This window comes from Fusarium proliferatum (assembly GCF_900067095.1).
Source record: "Fusarium proliferatum ET1 genome assembly, contig: FPRO_scaffold004, whole genome shotgun sequence".
NCBI classification, from domain to species: Eukaryota; Fungi; Ascomycota; class Sordariomycetes; order Hypocreales; family Nectriaceae; genus Fusarium; species Fusarium proliferatum.
In genome coordinates this window covers 3,796,341-3,824,119 of record NW_022194793.1, presented here as the reverse complement: position 1 = coordinate 3,824,119, position 27,779 = coordinate 3,796,341, and the positions used below count along the sequence as shown (strand labels likewise).

At 48.0% G+C, this 27,779-nt stretch overlaps 11 protein-coding genes across 11 annotated transcripts; 6 read left to right on the top strand and 5 right to left on the bottom strand.

The window, feature by feature from the left end:
* Window positions 1–12: 12 nt before the first annotated feature.
* On the bottom strand, window positions 13–2,607 carry FPRO_05444 (uncharacterized protein; the record flags this gene model as incomplete). The annotated part of the gene is made up of 1 exon (XM_031231063.1): window positions 13–2,607. The coding sequence occupies one exon, from the start codon at window positions 2,605–2,607 to the stop codon at window positions 13–15; it is 2,595 nt and encodes an 864-aa protein (XP_031081137.1).
* Window positions 2,608–3,177: 570 nt separating this feature from the next.
* FPRO_05443 (uncharacterized protein) lies at window positions 3,178–4,737 on the bottom strand (the record flags this gene model as incomplete). Its single annotated transcript, XM_031231062.1, has 2 exons — window positions 3,178–4,515; window positions 4,687–4,737. The coding sequence occupies 2 exons, from the start codon at window positions 4,735–4,737 to the stop codon at window positions 3,178–3,180; spliced, it is 1,389 nt and encodes a 462-aa protein (XP_031081136.1).
* A 747-nt stretch (window positions 4,738–5,484) lies between these two features.
* Window positions 5,485–7,878, top strand: FPRO_05442 (uncharacterized protein; the record flags this gene model as incomplete). Its single annotated transcript, XM_031231060.1, has 8 exons — window positions 5,485–5,568; window positions 5,626–5,708; window positions 5,762–6,489; window positions 6,537–6,669; window positions 6,728–6,940; window positions 6,988–7,143; window positions 7,196–7,373; window positions 7,426–7,878. 8 exons carry the CDS (start codon window positions 5,485–5,487, stop codon window positions 7,876–7,878), a joined length of 2,028 nt encoding a protein of 675 aa, XP_031081135.1.
* Window positions 7,879–8,393: 515 nt separating this feature from the next.
* FPRO_05441 (putative cyanide hydratase) lies at window positions 8,394–9,540 on the top strand (the record flags this gene model as incomplete). The annotated part of the gene is made up of 2 exons (XM_031231059.1): window positions 8,394–8,886; window positions 8,936–9,540. 2 exons carry the CDS (start codon window positions 8,394–8,396, stop codon window positions 9,538–9,540), a joined length of 1,098 nt encoding a protein of 365 aa, XP_031081134.1.
* A 1,564-nt stretch (window positions 9,541–11,104) lies between these two features.
* FPRO_05440 (uncharacterized protein) lies at window positions 11,105–11,527 on the top strand (the record flags this gene model as incomplete). The annotated part of the gene is made up of 4 exons (XM_031231058.1): window positions 11,105–11,215; window positions 11,271–11,311; window positions 11,370–11,388; window positions 11,441–11,527. 4 exons carry the CDS (start codon window positions 11,105–11,107, stop codon window positions 11,525–11,527), a joined length of 258 nt encoding a protein of 85 aa, XP_031081133.1.
* A 968-nt stretch (window positions 11,528–12,495) lies between these two features.
* Window positions 12,496–13,571, bottom strand: FPRO_05439 (uncharacterized protein; the record flags this gene model as incomplete). Its single annotated transcript, XM_031231057.1, has 4 exons — window positions 12,496–12,536; window positions 12,598–12,743; window positions 12,809–13,416; window positions 13,470–13,571. 4 exons carry the CDS (start codon window positions 13,569–13,571, stop codon window positions 12,496–12,498), a joined length of 897 nt encoding a protein of 298 aa, XP_031081132.1.
* Window positions 13,572–14,510: 939 nt separating this feature from the next.
* FPRO_05438 (uncharacterized protein) lies at window positions 14,511–15,912 on the top strand (the record flags this gene model as incomplete). The annotated part of the gene is made up of 2 exons (XM_031231056.1): window positions 14,511–15,384; window positions 15,431–15,912. 2 exons carry the CDS (start codon window positions 14,511–14,513, stop codon window positions 15,910–15,912), a joined length of 1,356 nt encoding a protein of 451 aa, XP_031081131.1.
* A 243-nt stretch (window positions 15,913–16,155) lies between these two features.
* FPRO_05437 (uncharacterized protein) lies at window positions 16,156–17,601 on the bottom strand (the record flags this gene model as incomplete). The annotated part of the gene is made up of 5 exons (XM_031231055.1): window positions 16,156–16,295; window positions 16,354–16,724; window positions 16,778–16,868; window positions 16,925–17,323; window positions 17,373–17,601. The coding sequence occupies 5 exons, from the start codon at window positions 17,599–17,601 to the stop codon at window positions 16,156–16,158; spliced, it is 1,230 nt and encodes a 409-aa protein (XP_031081130.1).
* Window positions 17,602–18,852: 1,251 nt separating this feature from the next.
* FPRO_05436 (putative phosphate transport protein MIR1) lies at window positions 18,853–20,446 on the top strand (the record flags this gene model as incomplete). Its single annotated transcript, XM_031231054.1, has 5 exons — window positions 18,853–19,082; window positions 19,171–19,371; window positions 19,460–19,879; window positions 19,954–20,299; window positions 20,369–20,446. The coding sequence occupies 5 exons, from the start codon at window positions 18,853–18,855 to the stop codon at window positions 20,444–20,446; spliced, it is 1,275 nt and encodes a 424-aa protein (XP_031081129.1).
* Window positions 20,447–20,876: 430 nt separating this feature from the next.
* On the bottom strand, window positions 20,877–22,826 carry FPRO_05435 (uncharacterized protein; the record flags this gene model as incomplete). The annotated part of the gene is made up of 1 exon (XM_031231053.1): window positions 20,877–22,826. One exon carries the CDS (start codon window positions 22,824–22,826, stop codon window positions 20,877–20,879), a length of 1,950 nt encoding a protein of 649 aa, XP_031081128.1.
* A 1,831-nt stretch (window positions 22,827–24,657) lies between these two features.
* On the top strand, window positions 24,658–26,532 carry FPRO_05434 (uncharacterized protein; the record flags this gene model as incomplete). Its single annotated transcript, XM_031231052.1, has 1 exon — window positions 24,658–26,532. The coding sequence occupies one exon, from the start codon at window positions 24,658–24,660 to the stop codon at window positions 26,530–26,532; it is 1,875 nt and encodes a 624-aa protein (XP_031081127.1).
* Window positions 26,533–27,779: the final 1,247 nt, after the last annotated feature.

Below are 27,779 nucleotides of genomic sequence, written 5' to 3'. Positions count from 1 at the left end.
ATCAATGCAGTATCACAGCTTAAATCCCGGTTCGAGTTCCCAGTCATAAAGAAACCTAACGTCAACAGCATCACCCAAGAGGCCGGTCACCCCGACTCTCACTTCCTCGTTTGGCACCAGATCGATGAAGTTATTGTCAAAGACCAGATTCTTGGCGTCACTGTCGGATGCACTCAACACAACCCCTTTGGCCGGTGCATTGGCTCTTACAACGACTGCTGATCCACCATCCACTACTTCCGTAGTGACCTCGAGATCAGAAGACATGTGCACATACTTGAGAGGCTCTGGCCAGCTCACCCATCTGGCGAGTTGTTCTCCAGATGAGACGTCTCGTATGTATGCAACCAAGACCGTTTCATCTGGATTTGGAATATCCAGCCCAGCCAGAAGCTCAGTTGAACGGTTCCCTTTGAGAACATGTTCCTCTAACGCGACCGCCCCTTGCCATTGCACTGACTTTCCGCTTTGGATATCAAATGCCTTGACCTCCAGAGTGACTTTAATCTCATGCAAATGTCCATTGACAGCCCAAACGTCAACCTTGTGCTTCTTATCCAGATAGCCAGTGGTGATATAAGGTGGCTTCTCCGTGATGACGCGTTCCATTCCAACAACTACCTTGTCCAGTGCTCGCTTAGTGATGTAGTATGCAGGTTTGGGATTCATGTCGACATCAACCAGGGCCCAACTGATACCAGGCCAGATATCGTTTAGCTGCCAGACCAAGACTCCGCCGCAATTCTCCTCCCCAGGTCCTCGGAACTCACGTCGCCAACAGTTATAAGCATACGCCATTGCTTCAGCTTGGAGAAACTGTGTACAGTACACAAAGTCTTTGAGGGGATTCATGCGGAAGCGATAGTTCTCGCCCATGTACATTGGGTACCGTCTTTGATGACCAGGGCCTTTATCGTGGACGTCGAAGGTCCTCGACTGTGCATGGCGCTCCTGGGGAGACGTTATAGCTCGATGGAGAGTCTGGAGACTGGGAGCTGACTCGAAGCCAAACTCCGAGATGAAGCGAGACATGTAGGCTTTGTAGTCTTGGTATGGTGACATCTTACCATGCCAGACATCCCAGCAGTGCGTGTCACCAACCGTTGTGTCGTTGGAGTAGCTTCCACCATAAGGAGAACTAATCCAATACGGGACATCAGTTCCTGATGCTTTGATGACGGAGGGGAGAGTGCGTTCGTAGATCTCGCGTGCTGGAAATGTGGTCTTGTCCCATGGACCAGTAGTGTCACTGTAGTCAACCTCCCAGCACCGATCTCCGTCTGCGCACATGTAATCCTCATTGTTTCCGCACCACAAGACAAGAGAGGGATGATAACCGACACGCTGTATTTGTTGCTCCGCTTCGATTTTAACATTTGTCACGAAGTCTGGCGAGGCTGGGTAGTTTCCACATGCATATAAGAAGTCTTGCCAGACCATGATGCCTTCGCGGTCGCATATATCATAGAAGTCGTCGCTCTCAACAATCCCGCCGCCCCAGACACGAATCATGGACTGGTTTCCTGCTTTAGCAAGAGTGATCCATTTCTCGTAGATACTCTTCGACACTCGCGGTAGCATGAAGTCCGCGGGGATCCAACAAGAGCCTCCGCTGAAGAGCCGAATGTTGTTGACTTCAAAGATGAATGAAGTGCCTGGCTGGTCTTTGAGTGGGTGCTGTAGTAGACGCAATCTTCTGATGCCCAACTTTCTGTTCACAGTATGATTGGGAATGCTGACTTGAAGGAGATAGAGGCTCTGTTCTCCATACAAGAACGGGTACCATAGCTTTGGTTTGTTGAGTTTGATCGTGAAGGATAGGGCTCCCTTCGTCGATTTCGATGCTTTATCATCAACTACGATGGCCCTTGTTTCAACGTCCAGTAACTGAACCTTAACCTCATTGATACTCTCATGACCCTCCAATTGGGCTTCGACTTTGATGTCCACAGAAGAGAGATCTGAGGCAACATTCTGTGTGACCCTGAGATCAATGATGCGCGACTCATAGACCTCCAAGTATATGGGCTTCCAAGGACCACTAGTGTTGACGGCCGGTCCCCAGTCCCAACCCCAATGATATTGAGCTTTCCTTACGAAGAGCCTCTCAGAGCCACCAAAGCTGACACCTCTTCCAACCTTGGTAGTCTTGTATCCAATACGCTCGCGTTCAGAACGACCATATGCTGGAGCAGCTCTGAACCGGAGCTCAAGAACAGATGGTTTCTCTCTGCCCCGCAGCATGTCGGTGACATCGATACGATGAGACCTATGCATATTATTGCTGAACAAGATATGCGAATCATTCAGATACACGTCAACCACAGTATCAAGGCCCTCAATGACAAGTTCTGCCTTTTCGTTCGACTTTAGATCGAGCGAGGAAATCTCCTCGGTACGATACGTCCAGTCGGCATCATTGACCCAAAGACACTTTAGTTCATTGATGTCGATGTAGGGATCGGGGATCAACTCATGATGCAAAAGATCAATATGAGCGACAGTTGGAAACTGGGCGACGGGTAGGAAGGACGAAGCAGCGCCATCGTTGAGAGAACTGGCTTGCTTGAATTTCCAACCTTTATCCAGGTGGATTTGACGCAACATGATTACTGCGGAAGAAAATATATTTGGGGAGAGTAGGGAGTGAAGATTTCTCAATGCTTTGAAAGGTGAACCCTCTGAAGAACGTCGGACAGTCGATGCGGGGAACCTAGACCTTATATCCTGACTATGGGGGTTACACCGAGAGTGGATTAACTAACCAGTCGGGGATTTATCCGTCAAACATGATTGATGATCAGACGTGGGCGGTCTTTACATTGGTAGGTGAAGTACCCATATCTCCACCAACGGCTACTACGGCGGTAATATGTAGATCCGTCCTAGCTGCAGTACAACGGATGACTGTAAATTCTGCTGTGAGAACTGCCAAGACTGGCTGGGTTCAATTGCATATAGTTATGGATTTGCTCAAAGACATTTTAACTCATATTAATAGACTAATATAACACAATTAAAAAGGAGGATCCTCCGAGCCCCGTCATAATTGTTCAGGAGCCAGCACGTGTAAACCTAAGCCTTTACCTTTTCCTTCTCGCTGGTAATAGACAATGTCTTGGTATCACTCGATGCCTCGATAGCAACCTCATCATCAAAGAGAGCTGAAATCTCCTCTCAAGTCATGCCCTTAGTCTCAGGGAAGAAGAGGGCGAAGATGATGGCACAAATAATCGTGAAAGCCATCATGATCAAATAAAACCTCCAGCCAATTGTCTGAAATGCAGTTGGTGCAGCCTCGAGAAGAGTAAGAGAGCCAACGAAGAGACCGGCGCAGGATATCGCAAATCCTTTCCCTCGAAGATGAGTGGGCCAGATCTCAGAGCCATATACATAAGTCGAGGCATCCATACAAGTGGCATAGAAAGTGAGGTGCAGATATAAGAAGAAGACACCTGCCGAATTGCCACCCTTATTTGTCGTGCCCCCGTAGAGTGCGACCATGACGCTTACACCAAGGAGGGAAATAGCACAGCCAATAAGACCGGTCACCATCAACCACTTTCGTCCGACGTAGTCAAGGAGAACGGCATTGATGGCATTGCAGACAAGTCCTTCGGTGAGCCATCCAGCCGAGAGTGCGAGACTAGCAGAAGCGCCATGTCCGAGAGCTGCGTACAGCGAAGGTCCATAGTTGTTGATGACAGTCGTTCCTGTAAGTTGGCCAGCCAGAAGAGTCGTGAACCCAATCAAGGCCCGTTTCCGGTAATGAGGGACAGTGAAGAGGGAAGCCCAAGACGACGGCAGATGACGCTCAAGTTCTACCTGAGCGCGGATCTGGGCGAACTCGGCCTTGGCTGCATGGTTGTCGGGATCGCTTGAGTCTGCGTAGATGCGCTGCAAAACAGCCTCAGCTCTTTCATGCTGATCGTTGTCGATAAGCCATCGTGGAGACTCCGGAATGAAGTAAACACCGCATGCCAGAATGAGCGGAGGCAAGCACTGTATGGCCAGAGGGGGACGCCACTGAGCCCCGTCCGCATTGACGAAGAAGAAGCCAAACCCGACCCAAGCGGACGATGAGTACCCCACCAAGATTGAGACCCCGTGAAGACCAACGAGGAGGCCACGAGCATGAGGAGGCGCAACTTCACTCTGCCAAAGTGGTACAAGCATGACGAGTCCACCAATAGCCAGACCTGTAAGAAATCTTGCCACGAGATACATTGCCAAGCGGACAGAAGCAGCTTGAAGACCGCCGCCAATAATGGCGAGTATACTGGCCAAGAACATGGCCTTGCATCGACCGAACTTATCTGCGACAGCCCCAAAGGTCAATGTGCCGATGAGGCCACCGCCCTGGAAGAGACCATTGATTGCACCGATGAGCGCAGCTGCATTGTTGGCTGTATCGAGACCGAAGTAATGAAGAAAGGATGGTTGGCCGAGGGTTGATCCTATGATGGCAGAACAGTATCCATATGTAATACTCCCAAAAGTCGCAAAGGCGATGATCTGTAGACAGGGCGATTAGATGGTCTGTAATCATATATCGAAGCAATACGTACAAGAATATTATAACCACTCAGTGGTTTGCCGCGAAACTCGATGAGTGCCATGCCGCGGTGCCAGAAGCAGTTGTTGCAGAGCGTAATAGGATTCGGGACAGTTGTTTCTGCAACTTACCTGGATCTCAGAGGCGGCATTGGGAGGTTCAAATAGTCCTACCACTGCCATGGCTTGTCTACTGCAACCGTAACTAGGCAATACTGTGGTTCACTGAAGGAGACTACCTATCTAAATTCCTTGTCGTCCTATTCTATAAGTGGTCAAGGCCAGATAACAGCACTGGATAATGCTTACCCGGATAGAGACAACCAATCAGCTTCCGAATTTGTAGAGAAGTGCCGATGAAGATGGACTCCGCTCTTGGCTGCGCTAGTGTGCGGGGATGAAGCTTATCGCAGGATGGCTTGCGATATGAAGACGCGCTGGATAATGCTTAACCAGCGTTATCACCTAGAGAGTAATGACCTTGAACCACCACAGTGCTTATATGCGGCAATGGATCAAACTATATCCAACGGTAGGTAGTTTGTGGCTGCACGGTTGTACTCGGCATTATATAGCCTTGCCTCCTTTGATCCCTACCCGGAACCTCTTACTTATGTTACCTGTTACTGACGAGCTTCCCTTAAATGTTTTAGATGCCCTGAAAATATACAGTGGAAATAATCCAAGGATTGGGAACCGAAGTAAGTTGTCTTCTTGGCTCCCTGGAATAATCTGTCAAAACCCGGATTCAATGCCATCGCATAGCCGTGCCATTGTTAGTTCGAGGCTGATTCTAGCCTAGACAGGCGCAAGACTAAAAAGTTAAGATAGATAAGGGAGACACAAAAATACATCACGTGTTGCCTATAACCCCGCTCCAATGACTATTGATTGTTCAACGATCTGCCCATTCCTGCCAATATCCGCACCATGAGATCTCAGGTGACAGTTTCTGGAAAGCCTCGGCAACGGTCAGCTTTGGCTTGCAGTACATGCCGCACCAAGCGGGTCAAGGTAAGCTAATATTTTAATTGGCAGAAGAGATCTGCATGATGCTAAGAGTGGACACAGTGTGATGGCCAGCGCCCTTCCTGCTCGACGTGTAGTACAGCCGGGGAGGTCTGTGAATATACAACCCAGGACAGTAATAGAAAGTAAACACCATTGACGCCGATAGAAGAAGCAATAAGACTAACTATCATCACAGGCCACCAAGCAAACGCTATGTTGAGGCGCTCCAGGAAAGGATTAGAACTCTGGAAGTTCAGCTCGAGCGGTTCCAAAACAACGCTGGAACTCAGGACAGAGGCCTATCGAGCTCCATCGAAGATAGTTACAGCACTTCAGAGGGGGATTCTCTTCCCGATGATTCGAGCTACAGATCTCCAATCAAGGATATAAGTGACCGACTTGGAGCCCTTAACATTGGTGAAGATGGCCAGATCCACTACTTCGGTTCGAGGAGTAACTTCTCACTACTGAAGAACAGTCCTGTAGCGAGTTCAACAGTCTCATCCCGGGACTTGCAAAAGCAGGCGGCAGATACACTAGACCAACTGAATCTTCGCGTTGAGGTATCCGACGAGTTACGGAACCATCTCTTGGACCTGTTTTGGAGTTGGCAGAATACATGGCAGTACCTCGTCGTCAAGGAATTGTTCCTCGAGGATCTGTACATAACACATTCCGGCCGATATGCTTCGCCTCTGTTGCTGTCTGCGGTATTGGCGCTTGCAGCCCGGTACTCGGATCGTGTTGAGCTTCGAAGTGATCCTCTTAAACAAAATACGGCGGGTAATGCTTTGGCTGAGCAGGCTAAGATGATACTGTTTTACGAGAGCCAGGCGCCGAAAGTGACGACAGTGCAAGCGACAGCGTTACTTGGGCTTCGAGAGATAGCTACTGACAAGGAGGCTCTTGGATGGATGTATTGCGGTAAGAGAATCGGCACCAAGACGAGTGAGATGTTAAAAGTAATATAGGCATGGCAGCGAGAATGGCCTTTAACCTCGGACTTCATCTTGACCGCAGTCACTGGGTTGAAACGGGACACATAACCAAGGACGAAGCAGAAGTTGGGACCATTGTTTGGTGGGGATGCTATGTTTTAGACAAGTGAGCTTTCTCTTCATCCGTTGCCGAGAGAGGTATACAGCTAACATGACCACTTGAGGCTATTCAACATTGGACTTGGTCGACCATCCACTATCCAAGAACACGAAACATCTGCCCAGCTGCCTTCTATGGAGCATAGCGCAGAGTATGAATCTTGGCATTCTGAGTCCCCGATCGGTGACCCTATCGTTTTTCCACGGAGTCATCAAGTCTCGAATGTTCGTGCGACCGTTCAGCTATTCAGAGTCACATCATCGGCCCTGGATGAGATGTAAGTCATATTTCTCGTCCGCTCATTCAGCACTAATGTCTCCAAAGATATAGACCGGGCAGTCAATATTCCAAGACTCGGATTATGGAACTCGTCACAAAAACGCATGTCAATATCATCGAGTTTCAGATAAATCTTCCAAGCTGTCTTCGTCTTTCACCGTCACCACTCGCGCCTACTCTACCTCACATATACTTGCTCCAGTGAGTTCTAAAGTTCTGCCTTTCAAAACTCTAAGTACTTATAGCGCTGCAGTCTTCAGATCCATGTTGCCATAATCTTGCTGCATCGACCCTTCGTTGGAGTGCAGCGAAGGACACTGAACCCTGGCAACTTTCATCCCAACACTGGATCAAGTCATCTCAAAGAATGCAGTCAGTCCTCGCATTCCATCTCAAATATTTTCCGGCTTTACAGCAAACACTATACTTTGGTAGGCAGCTCTTCCAGTCCCATTGGCATCATGATGCTAACTTTTGTCTTAGCGACGAATACCAATCTCAGCCATCCACTGTGCTTTCACGGCATCAATTATTCTTCTCCTCGAAACTACGTCTACGGATACTAAAGACCGTGATCGCGCTATAGCTTCATTAAAAGTATTAGCTGAAGCGCTCGCTGATATGAGTACTGCTTGGGCTTGGAGCCAGCGTGCACTGTTTGCGATTCGCCAATTGGCTCGGGAATGGTTAGTCAGCGAAGATGCATTTGGTGCACTTGGGATCAATAAGGAAGAAAGCCGGCAGGTTATTGGGGATACTATCACAGGTACAACACAAGGGCGTGATGACGATGAGTCTAATAGTTCGCTTTGGGTAGCAGAAGGTCCCCATTGCTTTGACATGGATATTCCATTCATGACTAGCGAAGGTCTGGACTACCAGGGATGGATTGGCACGCTGTTTACAGAACCGGGATATCCGGGCGACGCTGCTTGACTAAAACAACTAGAAGATAAACAATGAAAGCTATCAGCTATTCAAGGCAACGCGTACCGAGGTCAGCCGATAACATTAGTGGTCGCAGTCTAGCATAGTCTGTGTAGTTTCTTATCGCTTGAATCAATAATGCCGTGTTTCGGGCACTGTTGAGATAACGAATGTGAACACGCGAAGATCAAGTTCAGTGAGGGGATTGGGTGGATAATGCTTAGCCGGGTCTAGGCCAGCAGTGCTTTCGGGCCTTGCGTATCACTAAAGCCTCCCAATCTGTGGGGTAATATTAGGCTGCTTAGCAGTGCAGCACCTACGTTAACTCTGTTATGGATAATGCTTAGCCGAGAAGATGGGCGATGTAGACGATGGCCACTGTTAGATGCTAGTATGTGGAAAGCTTATGAACATTGGGGAAACAAGTATATAAGTAAGTATCTTACGTATCTCAGCGTTAAAAAATCCGAAGTATTATCTCAACACATATTCCTTTGCCTGTTTTCCCCACTAGACCTATCAAAATGTCAATCCGTCAATGGAAAGCCGCCATTTGCCAGGCTGAGCCATGCTGGTTCGACAAAGTCGCCGGTGTCAAAAAGACAATCCATCTCATCAACGAAGCCAGCCAGAACGGGGCTTCCCTCATAGCCTTCTCGGAAGTCTGGCTCCCTGGCTACCCCAATTTCCTATGGTCAGGAACATACAGAGAGAACATGCCCCTAGTTCAAAAGTACATGCAAAACAGTATATCTGCCTATGGGGATGAGATGCTCGAGATCCGACAAGCTACAGCAGCTGCCAACATCTATGTATGTTTTGGTTTCAGTGAGCGGGTTGGAGCTTCGTTGTATCTCGCCCAGGTCCTCATTGGTCCTGATGGTAACATACTTCTTCATCGTCGCAAGACAAAGCCTACGCATGTTGAGAGGACTATCTTTGGAGACTCCACTGGAGATTCCCTTACTACCGTGGTAGACACTCCGCTGGGGAAGATTGGCATGTTGAACTGCTGGGGTAAGTTCATATTTCATGGTCCTGATGCTCTACTGATGACTTTATCCAGAGCACCTACAGCCTCTCCTTAAATATCACACCTACTGCCAAGGTGAACAGGTCCATATCGCTGCCTGGCCATTCAACGCAAAGTGGACTGAATCGGCTGTTGAGCCCTACTCGGTATTTTCGGAGGCCAACGAGGTCACAGCCAGTCGCATGTATGCACTCGAGGGCGCTGTCTACGTCCTCGTGACCAACCAGCCACTGTCCGCCGAAGGCGCCAAGCTGAACAGTGAGGGTCAAGGAAACGCTGATAAAGACGGATTCATGCTCGCCGGTGGTGGTGGTGCGGCTGCTGCCTTTGGTCCAGATGGTCGACAGCTAACGGAGCCTACTGATCCGTTGTTCGATGGTCTCATCTACTGCGACATTGATCTGGACAAGATTGACTACGCAAAGACCTTGACTGACTGTGTGGGCCACTACTCACGACCTGATCTGCTGCGACTAGTTGTTGATGATCAGCCGAAGAACTATGTCGTTCGCGTATCTGATGGTCCGACGAATACTCCTTATCACACTGGTACCAGCGGCGAGACATTGCTTTCTGCTCACGAGAAGTTGGATGAGCTTCTTGCTGGGAAAGCGAAGAAAGAAGTGACAGGTCCATAGAATAAAAATTTGGATATTTTGTAGTTGATAAGGACGAGGGAAGAGAAATATGGAGCTCCTAGATAGAGTGAAAATATAGGAGCATTATGGAAAATATTGAACATTAGCACAGACAGGGCACGATGTTTAGAATAGAAGTAAATAATGGAAAATTGCATGAGAATGTATTGAGATGACGTTTTGTGGCTTTAAAGAGGCACTAGAAGCTATCATAAAACTTTCATCCAGCTAAAGATTCGACACATCCCACTATCCTTTGGCGCCTCGCTGAGTGCTACAGACAAGTTGGTCGAACGCCAGGCCCACAAATAAGTTCAAAAGGCCAATTTATGCCAGCAAACTCCTAAATTAGTGGAGAATCATGCTGCTTATGCATGGTTTAAAGCCAAGAGCAAGCATACCGTTACCATGAGCGAGATGGCTGTTGAGTATCGGCCCCTAGACGGGACCCTCCGTACTGGCCAATTTGGCAACCGCTCGGAGAATCAAGGGGTCCTACTTTTAAAGACATGGTGTTGGTTCAGAGTCGTAGATACATACAGCTTTCTCAGTGGCCAAAGAAAAATCCAGGCCAGCCATAATCTTTTTCTCTCACCCACGCACGCGGTCTGACGGCTCCAGAATGCCAGCAAATCCACCACAGCGGGCCAGACTGTTGCTTGCCTGACGGGATAGCCTAATGGGCCGCCGGTACATTGGCGGTTTGCTGGCCTTGGCAAGGATACCGACTCTCGGTACTCAATGCCGTTTTTTGTCTTGCTGTTTACTGTAGCGCTTCGCAGCTGTTCTACATTTAGCTTTCCAGGTCACGGTAAATGGTTCATAGAATTATCAGGGGACTGGAGAGCCTGGATCTGTTCTGCTCGCGATATCACTCAAAAAAGGCACGTAAGGTTCCATGCTGTCTAGTCCCTTCAGGTCTTTTAGTAACCTACTGATAGACCTCGATCAGGTAGGACGACGTAAATCAATGTAACCGTACTACCGTATATTTGTACGAGTTAGGACCGTGCTGCAGATCACAACCACCTTCCTCTACCGGACATTGCGGTATTGACTGAATTTTCAAATCGTTCCTCACCAACAAACCGAACTGTTAACGCTCGTGTCAAAGGGCCAACAGGGGTACCCCAGTCTGAGAATGAAAATGGAAGGTAGGTTTGATGATCCGTAATCTAAGGACCAATTAGAAACAAGTTTAACGTTGGATCCCTGGTGCTCCGTCTAGAGCCACTAGAGCCGTAATAATGTCCGCGTTATGGAGTGGACAGATGATCATTCAGCTTCCGTCGATCAAAGAGAACAATGCCTCCACCTAATTGCAGAGATTCACCGTGCCGTGCCACGTATTCTATGATGGATTCCCCGCTTCTCGGAAATGCCCCGCCACTGACTAAACTCGTCTCTTTTACCTGTCATGTATGGCAAGTAGGCGTTGATTCATCATTCATGTCTCACCAATATCTATAAAAGGGCCGCCTAGCTGCTGTTGAGTTTATAATTGAGCAGGCACTACTGAATTCCGTATCTCACCTATCTTCATAACCTAGAGTTCCTGTCCAAGATGCAACTTCTTTATGTCCTTACTGGCCTGCTTGCCGGGGCCTCCGTTGCCGTCGCGTCTCCAGCTTCAGAGCCAAATACCAAGCTCAAGACCCGTCAGTTTAATTATGGGGTTAGTATCTCAGCCAAACTTCATTATTCCAACTGGGTTACTGACCACATATAAGAAATGCAATGGTACTAGCTGCAAGGTTGCACTGTCCAATTTGTACGTTTTCGATCTCTCTTATTTATAGATGAACTCTACTGATATCATACCTATATAGGAGGTGTCAGGTCGGCTCGGTATTGAACCTTTAGTCCTAAGGTATTTCATATTGCTAATAAATACCCCTAGTGTACCAGACAAAGCGGCGCTGGTGATGGAAAGACTTGCTGGATTGATGATAGGGATCACAAAGTTCACTGTCCAGGACGGGGCTGATTTTCAATTAGTCTAACTATTTATATATGGACAAGAATGGCTCAAAGTTATAGTATAGGCATATTGTCTTGAATTGGATTAAGATGTCATTTATAAATGATGTCAAACAAAGAAATTGAAGCTCAACATGAGGTTTAATAGTTATCCATTCTAAATAGACTGAAGATATAAGACAATTTGAAACTTAGACAATATACAACATCTCTATAGATGATCAGTTATTATGGTATAAATAGGATATTTAGTCCATTCATTGGGGAACTTATTAAGCATGTCTGTTTCCGTTGCATCCAAGCTCTTAACCGCCAAACCAAGCTCAACCTCGATAGGCATAGAGCAATGCTGGACTATCCATTTATCTATTTATCTTCTGGGATATGCGCAAGAACCAGAGTAGCAGTCACACTGGCTCTCAAGCATTTCTCGTCCATAATATCGAACGCGTGACGGTACGTTGGCAAGTCTTTTGGCGGTGACACCTCAAAGACGTCATGAAGATGACCAACAAATCGTTAATGCAATCGTCTAGATCTTTGAGTTCTTGATGGTGGTTCTCGACTTTGAAGATGTCTGGTTTCTCGAGCCTTCCATTTGGCCAGTTCAAGATCTTCGTCGCATATGTCTCTGTCGCGGTGTCGCATGCTCGCTGAACGTCTTGGGGAGTGACGTCATGCAATCCATACACTAAGACAATGCTGTTTTCAAGAGCGTGGAAATTGCCTTCTCCGAAAAGGGCACTGGCTCTGTGAGAGACTTTGTCAGACAATGTCGGTAAAGGTCTCAGTCAATTATTGAAAACCCCAGTGTAGAGAGAAGAGGAGGGGAAGGCTTCAACATATGCGAATATTGTTGATATGCATTGAGAGATATATATCTAAGCATTATACCGCGAACATGATTCGGACAATTCCAAGACAGGGCACCTTCTCCCGTTAACTTCAAGCACATATAATCACTAACAAGACTAATCAAACCCACGGGCCTTCCCTGCTCATTTTCGCAAACAAAACTAAGATAGCAGTTAGATAAGTGGAATGCCATGACTGCTGACCATCTTCCATATGACTTACCCCTCTTGTTCATGTCCACTTCCTCCAGGGCAGTCCGGGCCGCGTTCATCGAACCTTCTGCTGCACGGATGTGACCCCTGATTGACTGTTTGTTTTGGTAGGCATACGGATACTGCTCTAGATAGTGCAATCGCTGCTCGGCAGTACTGGAATAGCCATCTTGTCAGCCCTCCCAGCCTTGGTGATCTTGTTTGTTTCAGGTTGTACTTACTTAATTGTCGCTCTCAACCATTGTTCTTGCAACGCAAATATCTCCATTTGTTCTTCTTGGGATGCATAGAGGAACTTATTGTTATGCCGCCTCATTTCCTGGTCATAGGCGTTCTTGCACTGGCTTGTATAATCAACCGACTGTTTGTACACCTCATAAAGTACAATCATTGACGGTGAGTTTAGTGCCTGCCTATACTCCGCTTCATCGATCTTCTTCTGCCTGTGGGAGAGGCGCTTCCTGAGAGAGATCAGGTGTTCGATACGTTCACCCATGTCTCTGATCTCGAATCTGAAAGACATCAAGCCATTGGTAAGCAATTCTTGCGAGTCAGCGGACATAACTGATGGTTCGTATCGAAGATTCGTTTCTGCCTGTGGCCTGGTGTTGGCGTGACTGGAACCAGCCTGATTGGAGCTAGCACGGCTGGATATAGGCCGACTGGAGGTGGCCTGGCTAGAGATGGCCTGACTTGGTACACCGTTCCTGGAGACTGCCCGACTAGAACCTCCATCAGAGCGGCTTGAGGAGGATGCTCGAGCCTCCAGGTGGCTAGGAAGACGTGAGACTTGCCGAGCAGGTATTCCGGGCCCATAGTGCGCCGCAGGCTGTTATATGTCAGACATATAGAATATACGGTCGATCATATCACGATACGCACCCTCGCCATCTCAAGTTCGTCGGTGCGCCTCTCTACCACTGGACCTCTGCCGTCTTTGCATCGGCTAGAGAAATATCCTTTGGTGTTGCAGGAGTAACACATGATCGGAATAAAGGGCGAATTGGTAAAATATGAAGTAAAATGGGATGCAAATTGATCAAATTGACACGAGATGCAGGCAATGGTAAATGGCGTGTATACCTTTATCTAGAGTAAAGATCAGAACAATGGTAATGGGATTGAATGCTGATGTGCTGTTTGAATGATTATCTGTATTCTATAGATCTGGGACGGTATTGAGGACTCTCTTATACTTAGAAAGTAGGATGATTACTCACGCATTCGATATGTAAAGGACCTCCAAGACCAAAGTCCATCTGCATGTTGGTCGAACGCATGGTCGATGGAAATGGTCTCGCGAGTTTCAGGTTTGGCTAAGCCCGGCAGACCAGAACCTTAGAAAGAGCTGTTAAAAACTTGACTGGTGTATTCGTCCCATTTCGAGACCAACAGACTGTTACCTTCGGCGGCATGAACGCTTGGGTCGCATTTAAGAGGCTCGGTTTTACAACGCTTGCGTTTAGACGCGCGTCTTGGTCCCGGCCACTTGCATGACCGTACCCACGCCATGAGAACGCGCTCGTAAATGTAGAAACTCCTCAGACCACATTGAAGCTTATAGCCGAGAATGACAGACCAGCACAGCCTCGTTGATGTGACTGTTGGTGATAAGCGCGTTTGGGCGCGAACTGGCGCGATTTAATTGGTTGTTCGCATTGCCCCGCTCTAGCCGCGCGACATCTCCGACATTTCTGTTCTATTTCCAACATCTACCAACATCCATCTTCTACCCGTCAATCAGTCGACAGCTTGAGCAAAAGTTGACAAATCGAGTGGACACCTCTGCGCGTTATCAAAAAACAGGTAAGTAGCCCACAATAACGGCCCCAGCAGTCAACCGGCAGTTATCTCTACTCGTGCTCAAGAAGCTTACAACCTGTAGTTCTGCGCAGCATTTCTCTTTTCGCGCACATTCTTATCATGCAGAGATTAAAACGGCTTCTGCAGAGGAAACGTCCTAAAAGGGACGAAGTTCAAAGGGACGAACAGAGTCCTGCTCAGGTACCTCTTCCGACACCCGTTGTCACCGATAGCCCAAAGACTCCCTCTCTATCTGACCTCGAGCGACTTCCTTTTGAGATCAGAAACGGGTTTTTGCTTGCCATAGACTCCATAACAGATCTCTCTGCCTTAGTTCATGCATCTCCCACCTTTCATGAACAATACCGACTTGACCGAGCGTTTTGGCTTTGGCATTGCTTACAGCTGGAAATGGGCCATGTTTTTGTTGATGCCTACATCGCCAACCAATGCAACTCTCCCGAGTTTCGCTTGAAACGCAACCGGGAAAGGGTTTTATTATTCATTGAGGATTACAAGTCGCATCGCTCAATGATCACTGAGGTACTTACTAAATGCCCGGACGAGGATGAGATGTTGAGCATCGCCGCTTTCCATTCTTCCGTCATTCGCCCACTAATGAATCACTATGTCTCCTGGGCTCACGGAAATATGGAGCTTCTCTCAACACCAAAGGACATCAGCCGCACAGAGGAAAGGCGCATAATGCGGGGCTTTTACCGCTTCCAAATATTCAGTAACCTCTTTGGAGCCGTCAAAGACGTAGATCATGGAGAGAGCTTCCTTGGATCTGAAGAAAGACTTTCTCTCTTCCTAGCTGATTTTATGGCATGGGAGATTGAGGAAATGCTGTGCATCAACGCCTTTGTGCAGGCCAAGTATGAAAGTGTGTTTCAGGCCATCCAATGGGACTTGCATCCTGATAACCCGTCGTTCGATTCCTCAAGGACCGGCCCACATACACCCCCCGGCGCATTCCACCTTGCTAATCATAGTAAGTACCATGGCAATGTCTGTAAATGTGTTGTTAACCCATCTAGTGTCCTCGGAATGGTACAGGAACGGCATGGTCTCAAGGGGGCTTTGCGTTCTGTCCTCCGTATTCAAGGCTCAGGGCCATCTAAAACTGGTCGAAGTAGTCTCGGAGGAGATTGTGGCGGTCGTGGACGATCTGCTTTTCCGGAGCACTCTATCTTATTATCAAGAAGCGAGACGTGAGAACCAGCACTCTGACAGGGATCAAGCCCAGGACGACCGTGAGAAGATGGTCTTCAGCAGGGACAGTGATGGCTCGCCTCCATTAGCATGGGTAATCTTTTGGAAAGAGACATACAGCAATCTCTTCGGCGATTTTATACCACAGTCTTTGCGTCAGTGGGGATATGTTATGTGGGACAGCGATCGGTTAGTCAACACTGATGCTGTTGCTAGACTTGATCAGGCTTGGAAAGATATGTATACGGAGCCCGTTCACTACGAGGCGCCGGGAGATCCGAGGGATGAGATGTTGGCTTATCACTGACGGGTATTAAAAATGGCCATGTTTCTTATTGTCAGATCGAAGTAATGCTATCAGTGAGGTGGGAATAGAGGTATAAATTGCAACTATTCACATTGACTTGAGTCGCAAAAAAGTTACATGAAGATTATAGGAAGTGAATCTATGAGTTTAATATGACTAGGAACATGATGCAGCCCAGATTTGTGTTTTTTTATAGCACCAAGCCCGTAGCGTGCTACTCCGGCTATTATCTAGGTCTGTAACCTAACAACCTTTCAGACTGGGAATGGCATTGGGTCCAGAGCCAAATGCAACCAGCTTTTCACCACAGTTGGCTGGTGGAGCCAGTGCAACCTGCTTGTTATCGAGGTCGAAGGCAAGATAGGCAGCTTCCAGGAACGGCTCTGTCCACGTATTAGTAGGTATACAATGACTGCTTATAATGGAAAATCGTCAACTTACGTCCCAGGACTAGCTGTCCCTTCCAGGTGGTCAAAACACCAACCCAACAAGTCTTGCCCTTATCATCTGACTGGTCGGTGATGATCTTGCTGTACGGAATCTTGATCGTGACGTCGCCGAACTGAAAGTCCCAGCTACCAGGCATGTTGCGCCTCTCGCAAGGCACAAAATAGGCGTCATTTCCGTCGTTGACTGCACCAAGCGTCTTGTAAAGAGGATCGACGAAGGAGTGGCGGAATCGGAGGTACTGGTTCGAACTGTCAAGGAGGAAGACTGAGTCATTCTTGTGGACCTCGTAGCTTGTCACCTTGCCAGCCTTGTTCTTGCCATTGGGGATAGTCTGGTGGAGGCCTGTGAGAACGATTGAAGGTCTAAAATCAAGGTTAGTCCACGTTCCGCTCAAAAGTTGGTGTGCAATGCTTGCCCGAAAGTGCCAAGCTCATCCTTTACCAAGGGCCTCTTGACAAGCTTTCCCTTGAATTTACCGGTGTCAATACCACCAAGAAGAATCGAAGCTGTTATTAGACCCAGGGTTAGTGACATACTCTGATAGCCGAACAAAGGGACTTGCCTGGCTTTGAGCCGTGCCTGCGTAGGTCAATGCTATAAGTACGGCTGGCAACCTTTTTGTCTGCAACAAGGTTGTCCAGGAAGGAACTGTAGAGTTCCCCTGGTGCATATCCATGTTCCATACTGGGTCCAAGCGAAAGTGCACCAATCCCATTGAATTCATTCTTGGACGGGTTCAAAAGACCGAAAGCTTGATTAGGGATGCTAACGCCGGCAATTTGAACCGTGTCTTTATGATAATCCAGATCAAACGTGCCGTTACTTGGGGGGTATGTCGTTGGATCTCCGTAGGAAGCTGTGGTATGGCCTAGAACGGGGGACGAGGTCTTGGATTTATTGAGCTGATAGTACCCGTTCACGCAGCCGTCACATTCTGCGTAGATCTTATCAGAGATGAACCCTATAAATCTTAGTAACAACAACGGCCGCGGTCAACAGGAAGCTCATACACGTTGTCGATCTGGCTATGTCCAGAAACAGCTTCATTTTCTGGGGGGGAGTACCAGCCGCAACCTCAGCATTCCATGAATGATAGTCATCTGAACCATCTTCAATCAGAGGCAGAATGTGCACTCCAGAAGGAGATGGGTTGGATTGGCTTCCAGGAATTGCGATAACGCCGAGTGCAGCATCCATGGCCAGGATGGGTAGCGCTAACAACCAATACTGGCGGACCATCTTGAGGTAGTTTGATGGGGAGGTGAGGCACTAGAATGATGGATGCCAGACGTGGATAGAAAGGTCACAGCTGAATATACACTCTATACTATTATTATATATAATTACTTCAAGTAAATACTTTTTATTATTATTAGATTTCTCGTATTCTAAGATGTATTGTAGGTTCTAGAAGTTTAAATCGAAGCTTAACAGTATATCGGATAAGTCGGCGTCGGCATATACAGTTGTAATCTTAATAAAAAAGTTTGAAAAGGGCCATGCAACAGCATCTGTTAAATCACAAGGCTACTTTAGTACTGCATCTCACGAGATCAAGCTGAATTCTTAGCATAAGAGAGGTTATAAGATCAGAACCAAGGAGTAGTAAATTCTAGATCCAGAAAATACTACAGGTTCTCAAATGGGGATAAATAAGACATCACTTTCTGGGTTGACAGTATCCTCTTCAGTGCGCCCTGAGGCCAAACTCTAAACAGCGTGTTATTTATTGCCTAAACAAATAAAGTTTCCGGTATTCTCCAAGCGAAGGTCCAGACGAGGCTCTTTTTCCCACGGCATTGCTCCTTGTAGTTAGGCCCAGTTCCTTCTGTACTCCACTTCTCTGCCAAAATCATACGATGGTCACAGGACGTCCCCAGTTGCGTTGCGACCTCTTCCGCTGTATTGTACATTGTACACTGAGAGCTTCTCCTTTTCAACATCATCACACGAGCAATCAGACAAGGTATGCTCGCTCAGGGACTTCCATATAAAGCTTCTTCAAGAGAAGACTTCCTGAACCCTCACCTTGCAAGGCTTTTCTTGACCGTTCCGAAATGGCTATCTGAACAGTATGTCATGAGCAAAGGGTCATTCATCGGGCATCATGCAGCTGCCAACGCAGCCGACACGTGGAATTCATCGGGTACAAGCATGAACTTGTGGGGTTGCCTTCAAACCCGACAATTCCCTTTCTTGTCTCGGTCAAAGAAAGATTCCTTACCGACAAACCGGAGTCGTGTCACATGTCACTTCACACGTCAATAAAAACAGAGCTTCTCTCAAAAAATTCCCCAATGGATTTCACGTACTTTCTCTTCTGTAATCTTGTCGCAGGTCACCACCTCTGATCCTTTTGTTTCCCCACAAATACAGCCGTAAACTCCAACAAGCTGCCACCTTCAACCATCCTCTTATCTGCTGAGTATCTGCCAGCCCGATACGCAATCAAGAGCCTTTTTCTGCGCATTCCTTACATCACGAACCACAATGAAGCTCACGCGCGCTATATCCTTGACCAATTTCTTCGTGGCCAGTTCTGCCTTGGGATTCCAGGTCTTCGTTTTGTATCCATGGCACAAAGAGTTGGACGCAGAATTCGAGAAGCTAAAGACAGAGCACTTGAAGGTTCTGAACAGAGCGGGAAACAGTCTGAGCGAGCAGCAACAAAAGGCCATGGCCGAAGAATTGAATGAGCTGAAGAACAAAAGCTCGAGAAGGTGGTGGTGGCTTTAATTACCCTTTAAAATACACGGCGATTGCAGCCTGTTTCTCTTTTTCTTTAGTCCATTTGCTCATTCTTATCAGTAGTTTCCCATTCGTCAATCATGCACCTAATCCCTCAGAAGCGATCAGCGCTGCTAAAGACAAATTCTTGCCCACCAAGGACAAGCTTATGGCCACTGCAACAAGTGAAAATTTAACAAGCGTATCTCTCTACGCAAGATACGCTCTCGCGGGCGCGTTTTGTTGCTCTTTCACCCATGCCGTCCTTACTCCCGTTGATGTGTAAGTAACTGACCTTTACAAGACGTTGGTTGACTGTGACATTGGTCTGCCCTACAATAGTATTATCGCTGACACGCATCTCTTTCAGGGTTAAAACAAGGATTCAACTTGATCCAATCACATACAGCAGCAGTCTCTCCAAGAGTGCACGATATATAGTTTCAGCTGAAGGGCTAGGAGCTCTCCTGACGGGACTTGGTCCGACAATCGCCGGCTACTGCCTCCAGGGTGCCTTCAAGTTTGGCGGTTATGAGTATTTTAAGGCTCGTGCAGTGGACTATCTTGGACAGTCGACTGCCTCTAATCACCGCAATGCTGTTTATCTTGGCTCAGCCGCTGCGGCCGAGTTTCTCGGCGATATCGCGCTTTGTCCGTTCGAGTCTGTTCGAATACGACTCGTGTCTCAGCCTAGCTATGCCACCGACAGCGTAAGCGCCCTTGCAAAGCTAGCAAGAGAAGAGGGTATCGGCGGCCTCTACTCTGGCCTGAGCCCTATCCTGCTCAAACAGTACGTGCATCCACACCAACTCCGGTCTCTGTGCTCGGTATGTACCTGGCTGCTAATCTGAATGGCAATTGCAGGATTCCCTATACCATGGCGACGTTCTTAGTCTACGAGAAAGCTATCCAGACGGCATACAGTGTTGTAGACAAGAGAGAACTACCTTCGATAGGAGTTACTGGTATCAACCTTGGGGCTGGACTTATCGCTGGCTTGGCGGCCGCAGTTGTCTCTCAACCGGCCGATACCATGTTGAGTAAAATCAACAAGGAAAAGGCAGGCAGTGGTGAAGGCACAACACGCCGCTTATTCCGCATCGCTTCCGAGCTTGGACTACGCGGTGCTTACACAGGCATGCAGGCACGCGCAGTTATGGTTAGTGGCATGACGGCAGTGCAGTTTGGCATTTACGGAGACATAAAGAAGGTACGTCTAAACCCCAATTCAGCCGCCTTTGTGGTTGTCTATTAAGACTTCTGCTGACTATTACTTCAGCTCTTTGGGGCTACTGATGGGATGGAGTTGAGCCAGAGCCATGTTGTTGAAGAAGATTCTGAACGTGAGTACGCCTAGAACTTTCTTTTGTGAACTAAGTATAGGGATAGAATTATAAAAGAATTGGCCCGAGCTATATATATATAATCTGAACGGGTTTAATGCCGCAACATTTTCCTCTCCGCTATTTTCCGTTCTTTTTTACAATAGAAGTAATGCCTACGCATACCTAAGGTTAAACTTGAGGCTACTAACACAGGTGATGATGAACAGTGAGAATTACTCTATAGTCCTTTGGCTTCGCCCCTATAGATAGTATCGCTAAGTGGGCCACTAATTAGCTATGTTTAGACAAGCTCGTTGACTGTGAGGTCATTGCCAAGATACTCGTCTGATACACAAGTCATATGAGTCATATGGGAGATCATTGATGAAGCGACGATATCGTAGAGAGATATTAAAAATTCTTGTCTACAGGGAAACTCTATAGTGAAGGTGGTTCAGGTGCTTATTCCTGGAAAGCCTGCCTTCCTGTATCCACAGAGCTCAATACACCTTTGGAAACCAGCTTATTGATCAGGTTGAACAGAACAAAGTCGCATCCTCTCTTGGCAACCATGTTAACAGTAACTGGCATGACCTCCTCCTGGAACGTGACATTGCTCTGGTAGCTAACTTGGCCAATGGGAACGGTGATATCGACGTCTCCAAAGTAAGATGAAATGGTCGATACCGCTTTGGGACCTCGAGGATCGACGGGGGATGCAGCTCCTGGTGAGTCATTGAGGTCTTTCTCGCGAAAGGACGGGAGACCACCTGTGCCGATGTCATAGAGAAGGATGGACTCGGAGCAGGAGCTGTTTGTCGAGAAGAGTACTTGTTTGTGCCAAAGAGCTGCATCACGAGTGCGGTTTGCCATGGCAGACTTGTAGCTGCTGTCGTCTGACACTGCATTGCGGAAAAATGATCGGTAAGGCTCGTCAATGGGAGGGAACCCAGGACTGTAATTGGAAATCAGTGGCTCGGCCGTCTCTGTGATCAGATCGTGGGTCCAGAGGACGGTGAGATCGTCAAGCATGCCCTGCAGCGGGCGGTCCAAGGTCTCCTCGATGGTCTGCGTCAAGTTGATCTTGTCGACAGTGACACCAACAGCATCTGCTACATCATCCAGGAACTTCTGTAGGATAGCTTCAGCAGCAGGATTCTGCATCGGAAGATGGTCCACAGGATAGAGGAGACGCTTCGGGAATGTCTGGGCATCAGGAACTGACAGCGCAGGCAGTCCGTTGATCGACGTGTCTTGATGAAGCGAAGGATCGTACCAGGCCTTTGCGAACTTGGCCCAAGCAACAGGATCGCGTGCAAAGACGCCAGCAGTATCCGTGTTGAATGCATTGGTGATGATGTTATCCATGGAAATCATTCCCTGAGAAGGTCTGTTGCCGAATATTCCAGCCACGGCAGCGGGTTCTCTGATAGATTTGCCAGTGTCAGTACCAACAGCAAAGTCAAGCCAGTCGTACGCAGCGATGGAGCAGGCACTTCCAGCAGAGGATGCGGAGCAGGTCAGAAATGTATCGCCACGAGGATTGCGAGGGTAGAACGCGTCGTTCCAGTCCCAAGGGCTCTGAGGTGAGGCGAACTGGGCTGTCTTCTGCTTCCCGACCACGACTCCGCCCTGGTCAATGATGCGCTGGAGAGCTGGGGCTGTTGTATCGGCCTTCGAATGAAGGGAGGCGTACGCTAAGCTACCAGCTGTCGTTTGTATGTCCTCTAGATCGTATATATCCTTGACTCCAATACGCTTTCCAGCGAGAGGTCTGTCATCTTCGATGCTGTACAGTCTCGAGGGGACAGGGATAGATGGGGCGCCCCATTCTGAGTTGGAATAAGGCAAAGTGCGATAGCCATCTTCCGCTTCGTATATGCCAACCATAAATGTTCTGTAGGTATCGACATACAAGCGGAAGACTTTGCTCAAACGGAGGCTATCGCCGTCTGCAAGGCCAAACATGGGGCATGGAGTCAAGGTAGAGTTGCCGCAGAGGCTCGGGCCATCCTTACCTCCATAGATGACAGTTGCGTTGAGGCTACTGAAGTAGCTCACGACAGAAGAGTCAATATCTCCTTCATCGCCCGCACTGACAAGGACAGTTCCGAGGAAAGCCTCGGTGAAAACATCATCTTGCTCCAGTGAGCTCTTGATAACGTCTTCAAGTTCATCAGCTGTAGTGCTGGAGAGCAGACCCGAGATGTAGGTAACAGGTCCTTGGGCAGTATCTGAGGAGTATGAAACGGAAGAAAGGATATCAGACGTGACCGCGAGATACTGCGAGTCATCGGCTGAGAAGATTTGGTCTTGGTTATCCAAGAGAATGGAAGAGGACGAAGAGTTGGAAACGGTGAGGGCTGCAATGGCCGTGGGCCAAAGCATTACAAGAGCGTGCTTGGAATTCATGATGTAGAACTTGCTGTGGAATAATATCAGTGTCTTTTTGACGATGATATCGGGCTTAAATAACAATTTGGTCAAGATCATACTATTCTACCTCTTGACCTCTTTTCCGTCTCAATAGCAAGCCAGCCAATCAGCATCTTGTCTCCTCTTCCCCCTTCTCCCTCGGCTAGTTATACCCCAGCTCAGTTCCTCACAACAAGCAGCGTCATGCCGAGCCCAATCTCTCGACAGTCGATAAATGTCACAGTGATAAGTTTGCCAAAACCATAAGTGGCCACGCTCACAGCGCAACGAATAGCACCTCACCATAGCGCCCTTAGAGTTCACATGGGATCGAACATTGACCCATGTTCGCGGTGACAGGCTTTAGCTGATTGGATGACAGGCAGCGGATAAGACTCCGAGGGTGCCAGCCGATAGTGACAGCTTAAAATAAGACCCCCCCTGTCTATCAAATCAAGATTTTTCGTCGTTCTAGAACCAACCAGTATGCAAGGGCTCTCATCAGTCTCTCTGCCCACTTGACGAGAATTGGTGACATCGAGTTGAGACAGTGTCAGCCAGACCAGGATAATCGCACTGACCAATAAAGAATCCGCTGAATGCATTTTCGGGCCGACAGAATGCTGCAAATAGGTACTTTGTCTAGAATATATACTTTTAGGGGATCCATCATTGTCCCTTTCATTCACTGCAGCAAAGGCCACCTTCTACAAGGGGAAATGTCATCGATGCACTGGGGATGGGTACTAGAGATTGTTTGGCAGCCAATTTGACTTGCCGCGCTCCCGTCCTGCCGCACGGGAGCTACGCAAGGGTGCTGATCCCGATATTCCGGCCAAATAGGAAGCAATACATAGATGATTTGGATGGCTAATCATTAGGTAAGAGACTAGGGAATCCTCCCTTTACATTAGACGAGACGTATCTATCCCTGTATATATCTATTATCCTAGTATCAATACTACACATTTAGCTTTTTCTCTGCATGGACGGACGAACATCTGTGCATCCCCCGCTCTGCCAAGCCGAATGTGGTCTCTAATCGGGATGATCGGAGGTTTGCGCGAGTCTTTTGATTCGTGTATATGCGAGATGGTGAGGTAGTTGGGCAAGCGAGTCTACGCAATTCGACATGGCAATTTCACCTTGGACTCTCACGCGCATAAAGCCTGTATTGACAGAGCCCGAAGTGGTGCCACTTGACCCATATCAGCTTCTTACCCTCCGTTGGGCATCGAGATGGTGACATCCCCAGACCCCTGGGAATGCTCCTCTGGTCAACGGCAAGGGACCATCGACAGAGTTCCCAATATCACACTGAAACAGAGTTTTGCTGTCTTGGAATGTGCGAGTGTTGCTTGTCTCTTGATTGACGACTCATTTAGAAATGAGTCTCGGCCCGGGATGTCTTCTCCTTGGGGCAAATGAGCTGTTGGATATCCACCACGCATGGGAGTCTCACAATGTCATTCAATGGACGGATATCGCGTGCGATTTCTTCTCACTGTGAGAGGAATCCACCGACTGATAATAAACCCCACGCTCAGGTGTTGACGTGGCTGTCGGTAGTCACTTTGGGTATTCTGTGCTTATCGCTTGTATATCAGTATTCCGAAAGAGTCTGGGGTCACTCTCGGCAGTTAAGGTGAAGCCATGATAACACCTTGACAAAGACTTGCAAATTATTGTGCCAGTAGACAGATATCAGTTTGGCTAGCTATAAATAAAGATAGATATCTCGTCGTTTAAAATTATCATCACAATCCACTCACTCACTCATTTCAAGTTCATTACCATTCTTCCAAACTATCTTGTCCAATCGTTCATCATGCGTTTCTTCAGCTTCAACAACAAGCGAGACTCTCACAAGCATTCCAAAAAGGACCGCACTATCCCTCCCTCCAAGCCAGCCTTCAACTCCCACTTCGCCAAAAGGCAGTCCTCCAAGATCGGCGAGCAAAAGGTCCGTCCCCAGGCCTGGGTCGATACACCTCAAATCGTGTATTCAGCATGGAATCAGGCTGCGGGTGATATCGATCAGCCACTTGGAACTTTGCCCTCCAACTTCTCTATCGCTCTTGTTGGCGGTGGCATCACCAACGTTGTTCTGGCTTTCAACCTTGTTAAGGCTGGCGCTGATGTCACGTTGATCGAAGCCACCGACGATGTTGGCGGTCGTCTCCGAACCCTGCAGACCCCTGATGGAGTCAACGTTGCTGAGATGGGAGCCATGCGTTTCCCCCCTTCTGAGGATCTTCTCTACTACTACGCCAACGAGTTCAACTACACCTTCATTCAGAACTTCCCTGATCCAGGCAGAGTTCCCACTGTCGTCTTCTACCAAGAAACTCCTACCTCCTGGATCAGCCAGAACGTCACTGTCAAAGGCTTCGAGAAGGTCAGCAACGGCTGGGGTTCTCTGATCTCCAAGGGATTGACTGGTGGATCTCAGTCTATCACTGCGGCTACGCAGCTCACAAAGTGGCTCAGTTCATCTGACGTCGACACCCGCAATCAAGTCATCCCGGAATGGCAAAAGTATCTCGACGAGTTTGGCAATGACAGTTTCTACACTGCACTTCAGCGCATCTTTGGAGAGAAGCACGAGTGGGACGTTCCTGGTGGCCAGGTCTGGACTGAAGATGACTTTGAGCGGTTCGGTACCCTCGGTGTTGGTTCAGGTGGCTTTGGTGCGGTTTACTCTGCTGGCTTCAACTCCATCTTTCGTCTCATCGTCAATGGTCTCGAGTCAGACCAGGCTATCTTTGCTAAGATGACTGATGATGGTCTACAAGCAACTGGCATACGAGAGTTGGCCAACGCCATTTGGCAGAAAGCTACTGATCTCGGCCTCAAGACCAAGTTTGACACTGTTGCCAAGATCACCAGCGGCGGTGGTGGCGATGTTGATTATGTTGTTATCCAGGAGACTCCATCTTCTGATGACGGTAACTCCACCGCTGACCAGGCCCAGTATGACTTTGCTGTTGTTGGCACCTCGAGCCGAGCCATGAACTTTGCCTTTGCGGATGTATCGGACACAACCAACGAGCCCATCATGTCAACTGCTGTCAACCGTGGTATCACCGACCTTCACATGACTGCCTCCTCCAAGCTCTTCATCCGCACGAAGAAGTTCTGGAGCGATCAGCCTGCTGATTTCCCTCGTGTCATCTTGTCTGATACAGACCTTCCCCAGGCTTACACGCTGGACTACGGGCATCCAGACTATGGCATGGTTCTTCTTACGTACGCGTGGGAGGATCTCTCGCAGACCATCTTGGCCATCCAAGATCCTCACAAGCTGCTCTCTATCCTCAAGGAGCAGATTGCCCGTATTATGCGAGATAGCAGCTATCCCAACTACGCGGACTTCCTCGACCCGGTGACTGACGATGACGTGTACCTCGTCCACTGGCCCCTCGATCAGTACTCCTACGGTGCCTTCTCCCTCGGTCTTCCAGGACAGGACAAGCTGATCTCTTCCATGTTCTATGACTACCAGAAGCTCAACGATACTTCGAGCTCTCGAGTTCTGATCAACAGTGACTGCACGTCATTCCTTGGAGGTTGGGTTGATGGCGGCCTGCAGCCAGCGCATAATTCCATGGCTGCTATCTTTGAGCGCTTTGGCTCTTTGAACCCTGCTGCCGCTGACTTTGCGCCTTCTGCTCTTCTGGGTGCCAGTCCTTACCAATACTAAAGGAATGAGTAAGTTCCTTTGTAATTACGGATTTGGATAGGCTTGTTATTAGCTGCCTGCGCTAACTATGGGGCCTATCTCCATTCTTTCCATTCTTAGGGGAGAGGTTGTTCTATTTGTCTTTACTTCTTCTAACAATAGTTCCATTAAGTACTTAAATTCTACTTATTTTGACTACTTGACTGACAGACTTTTGTCATTCCTAATACTGTAACGTAATGTTGCTGCTGCGTTTAACCTCAACAGCGCTAAAATTTCATGTTTCATGTTTGATGTTTTTAAAGCTATGTCGTCATTACTTGAGTTTCAATTTTGGAAATACTACATTCCCCTTTACTATCTGAAACCGTTAAATACGTCACTCCTATTGAGGATAAAATGTTGACTTTTCATTTCTAAATGTACACGTGTCGCAAGCAAGAGAAAAGACCAATCTTCTAAATGTGGCTTTATAACAAAATGCAATGGTTATAAGACATGTTGTGACGTGACAAAATAAAGGTATATCAACAAATGAGACTACAAGATCTACGCTGTTAGAAAGAATTCAGATAGAAATTGAATTTCTCATCAAGCAAGCAAGTAATCACTCAACACTGGTCCCATGGCCTGAAAATTCGCACTCCAGGGTAATCTTTGCAGTAGCCTGCCACTCTGGCGGGTCCAGCACTAGACTGCAAAGTTGAGACGCCAAGCTAGTTGACGTACAAGACCTGAAACAAATCCATTTTGGCTCTCGAAACGGGAGTGGGTGACATCATCGTAGCCTTGGTTGGAAGTCCTTTCGTTATCTCAGCGCCAAGTCTACACGTCAAGCGGACGTAGATGCAATTATAGTAAGTCTCTCGCATTGGGGTTAGTCGATCCTGTGTAAGTGACAGACGCACCCTTATAGCATAGATGCATATTAATTGCACTCACCACATGAGCCACCGAGAGGTATACGTCCCCTCTTATTGTCAAAAAATGCCAGTGAGTGAATCGGATATACCGCCCTATCGGGTAGACAGGTGGGGATGTACTGCCCTGATAAGTGGGACAGGGGCAAACCTGGAGGAAATCCTCCTTATCCGTGGGTCTTTATGTAACCTGATACGATATCCAGCGTCCGTATGCAAGACTACAAGCTCACAATTATACAATATTTGTTACAGCGTTTCCTTGGTTACTTGACTTTGTGGCAATCGGCTTTGGATGCTAGAGCCGAGAGGGAAGCTATAACATCGGCACATCCAACGTCTTTGCAT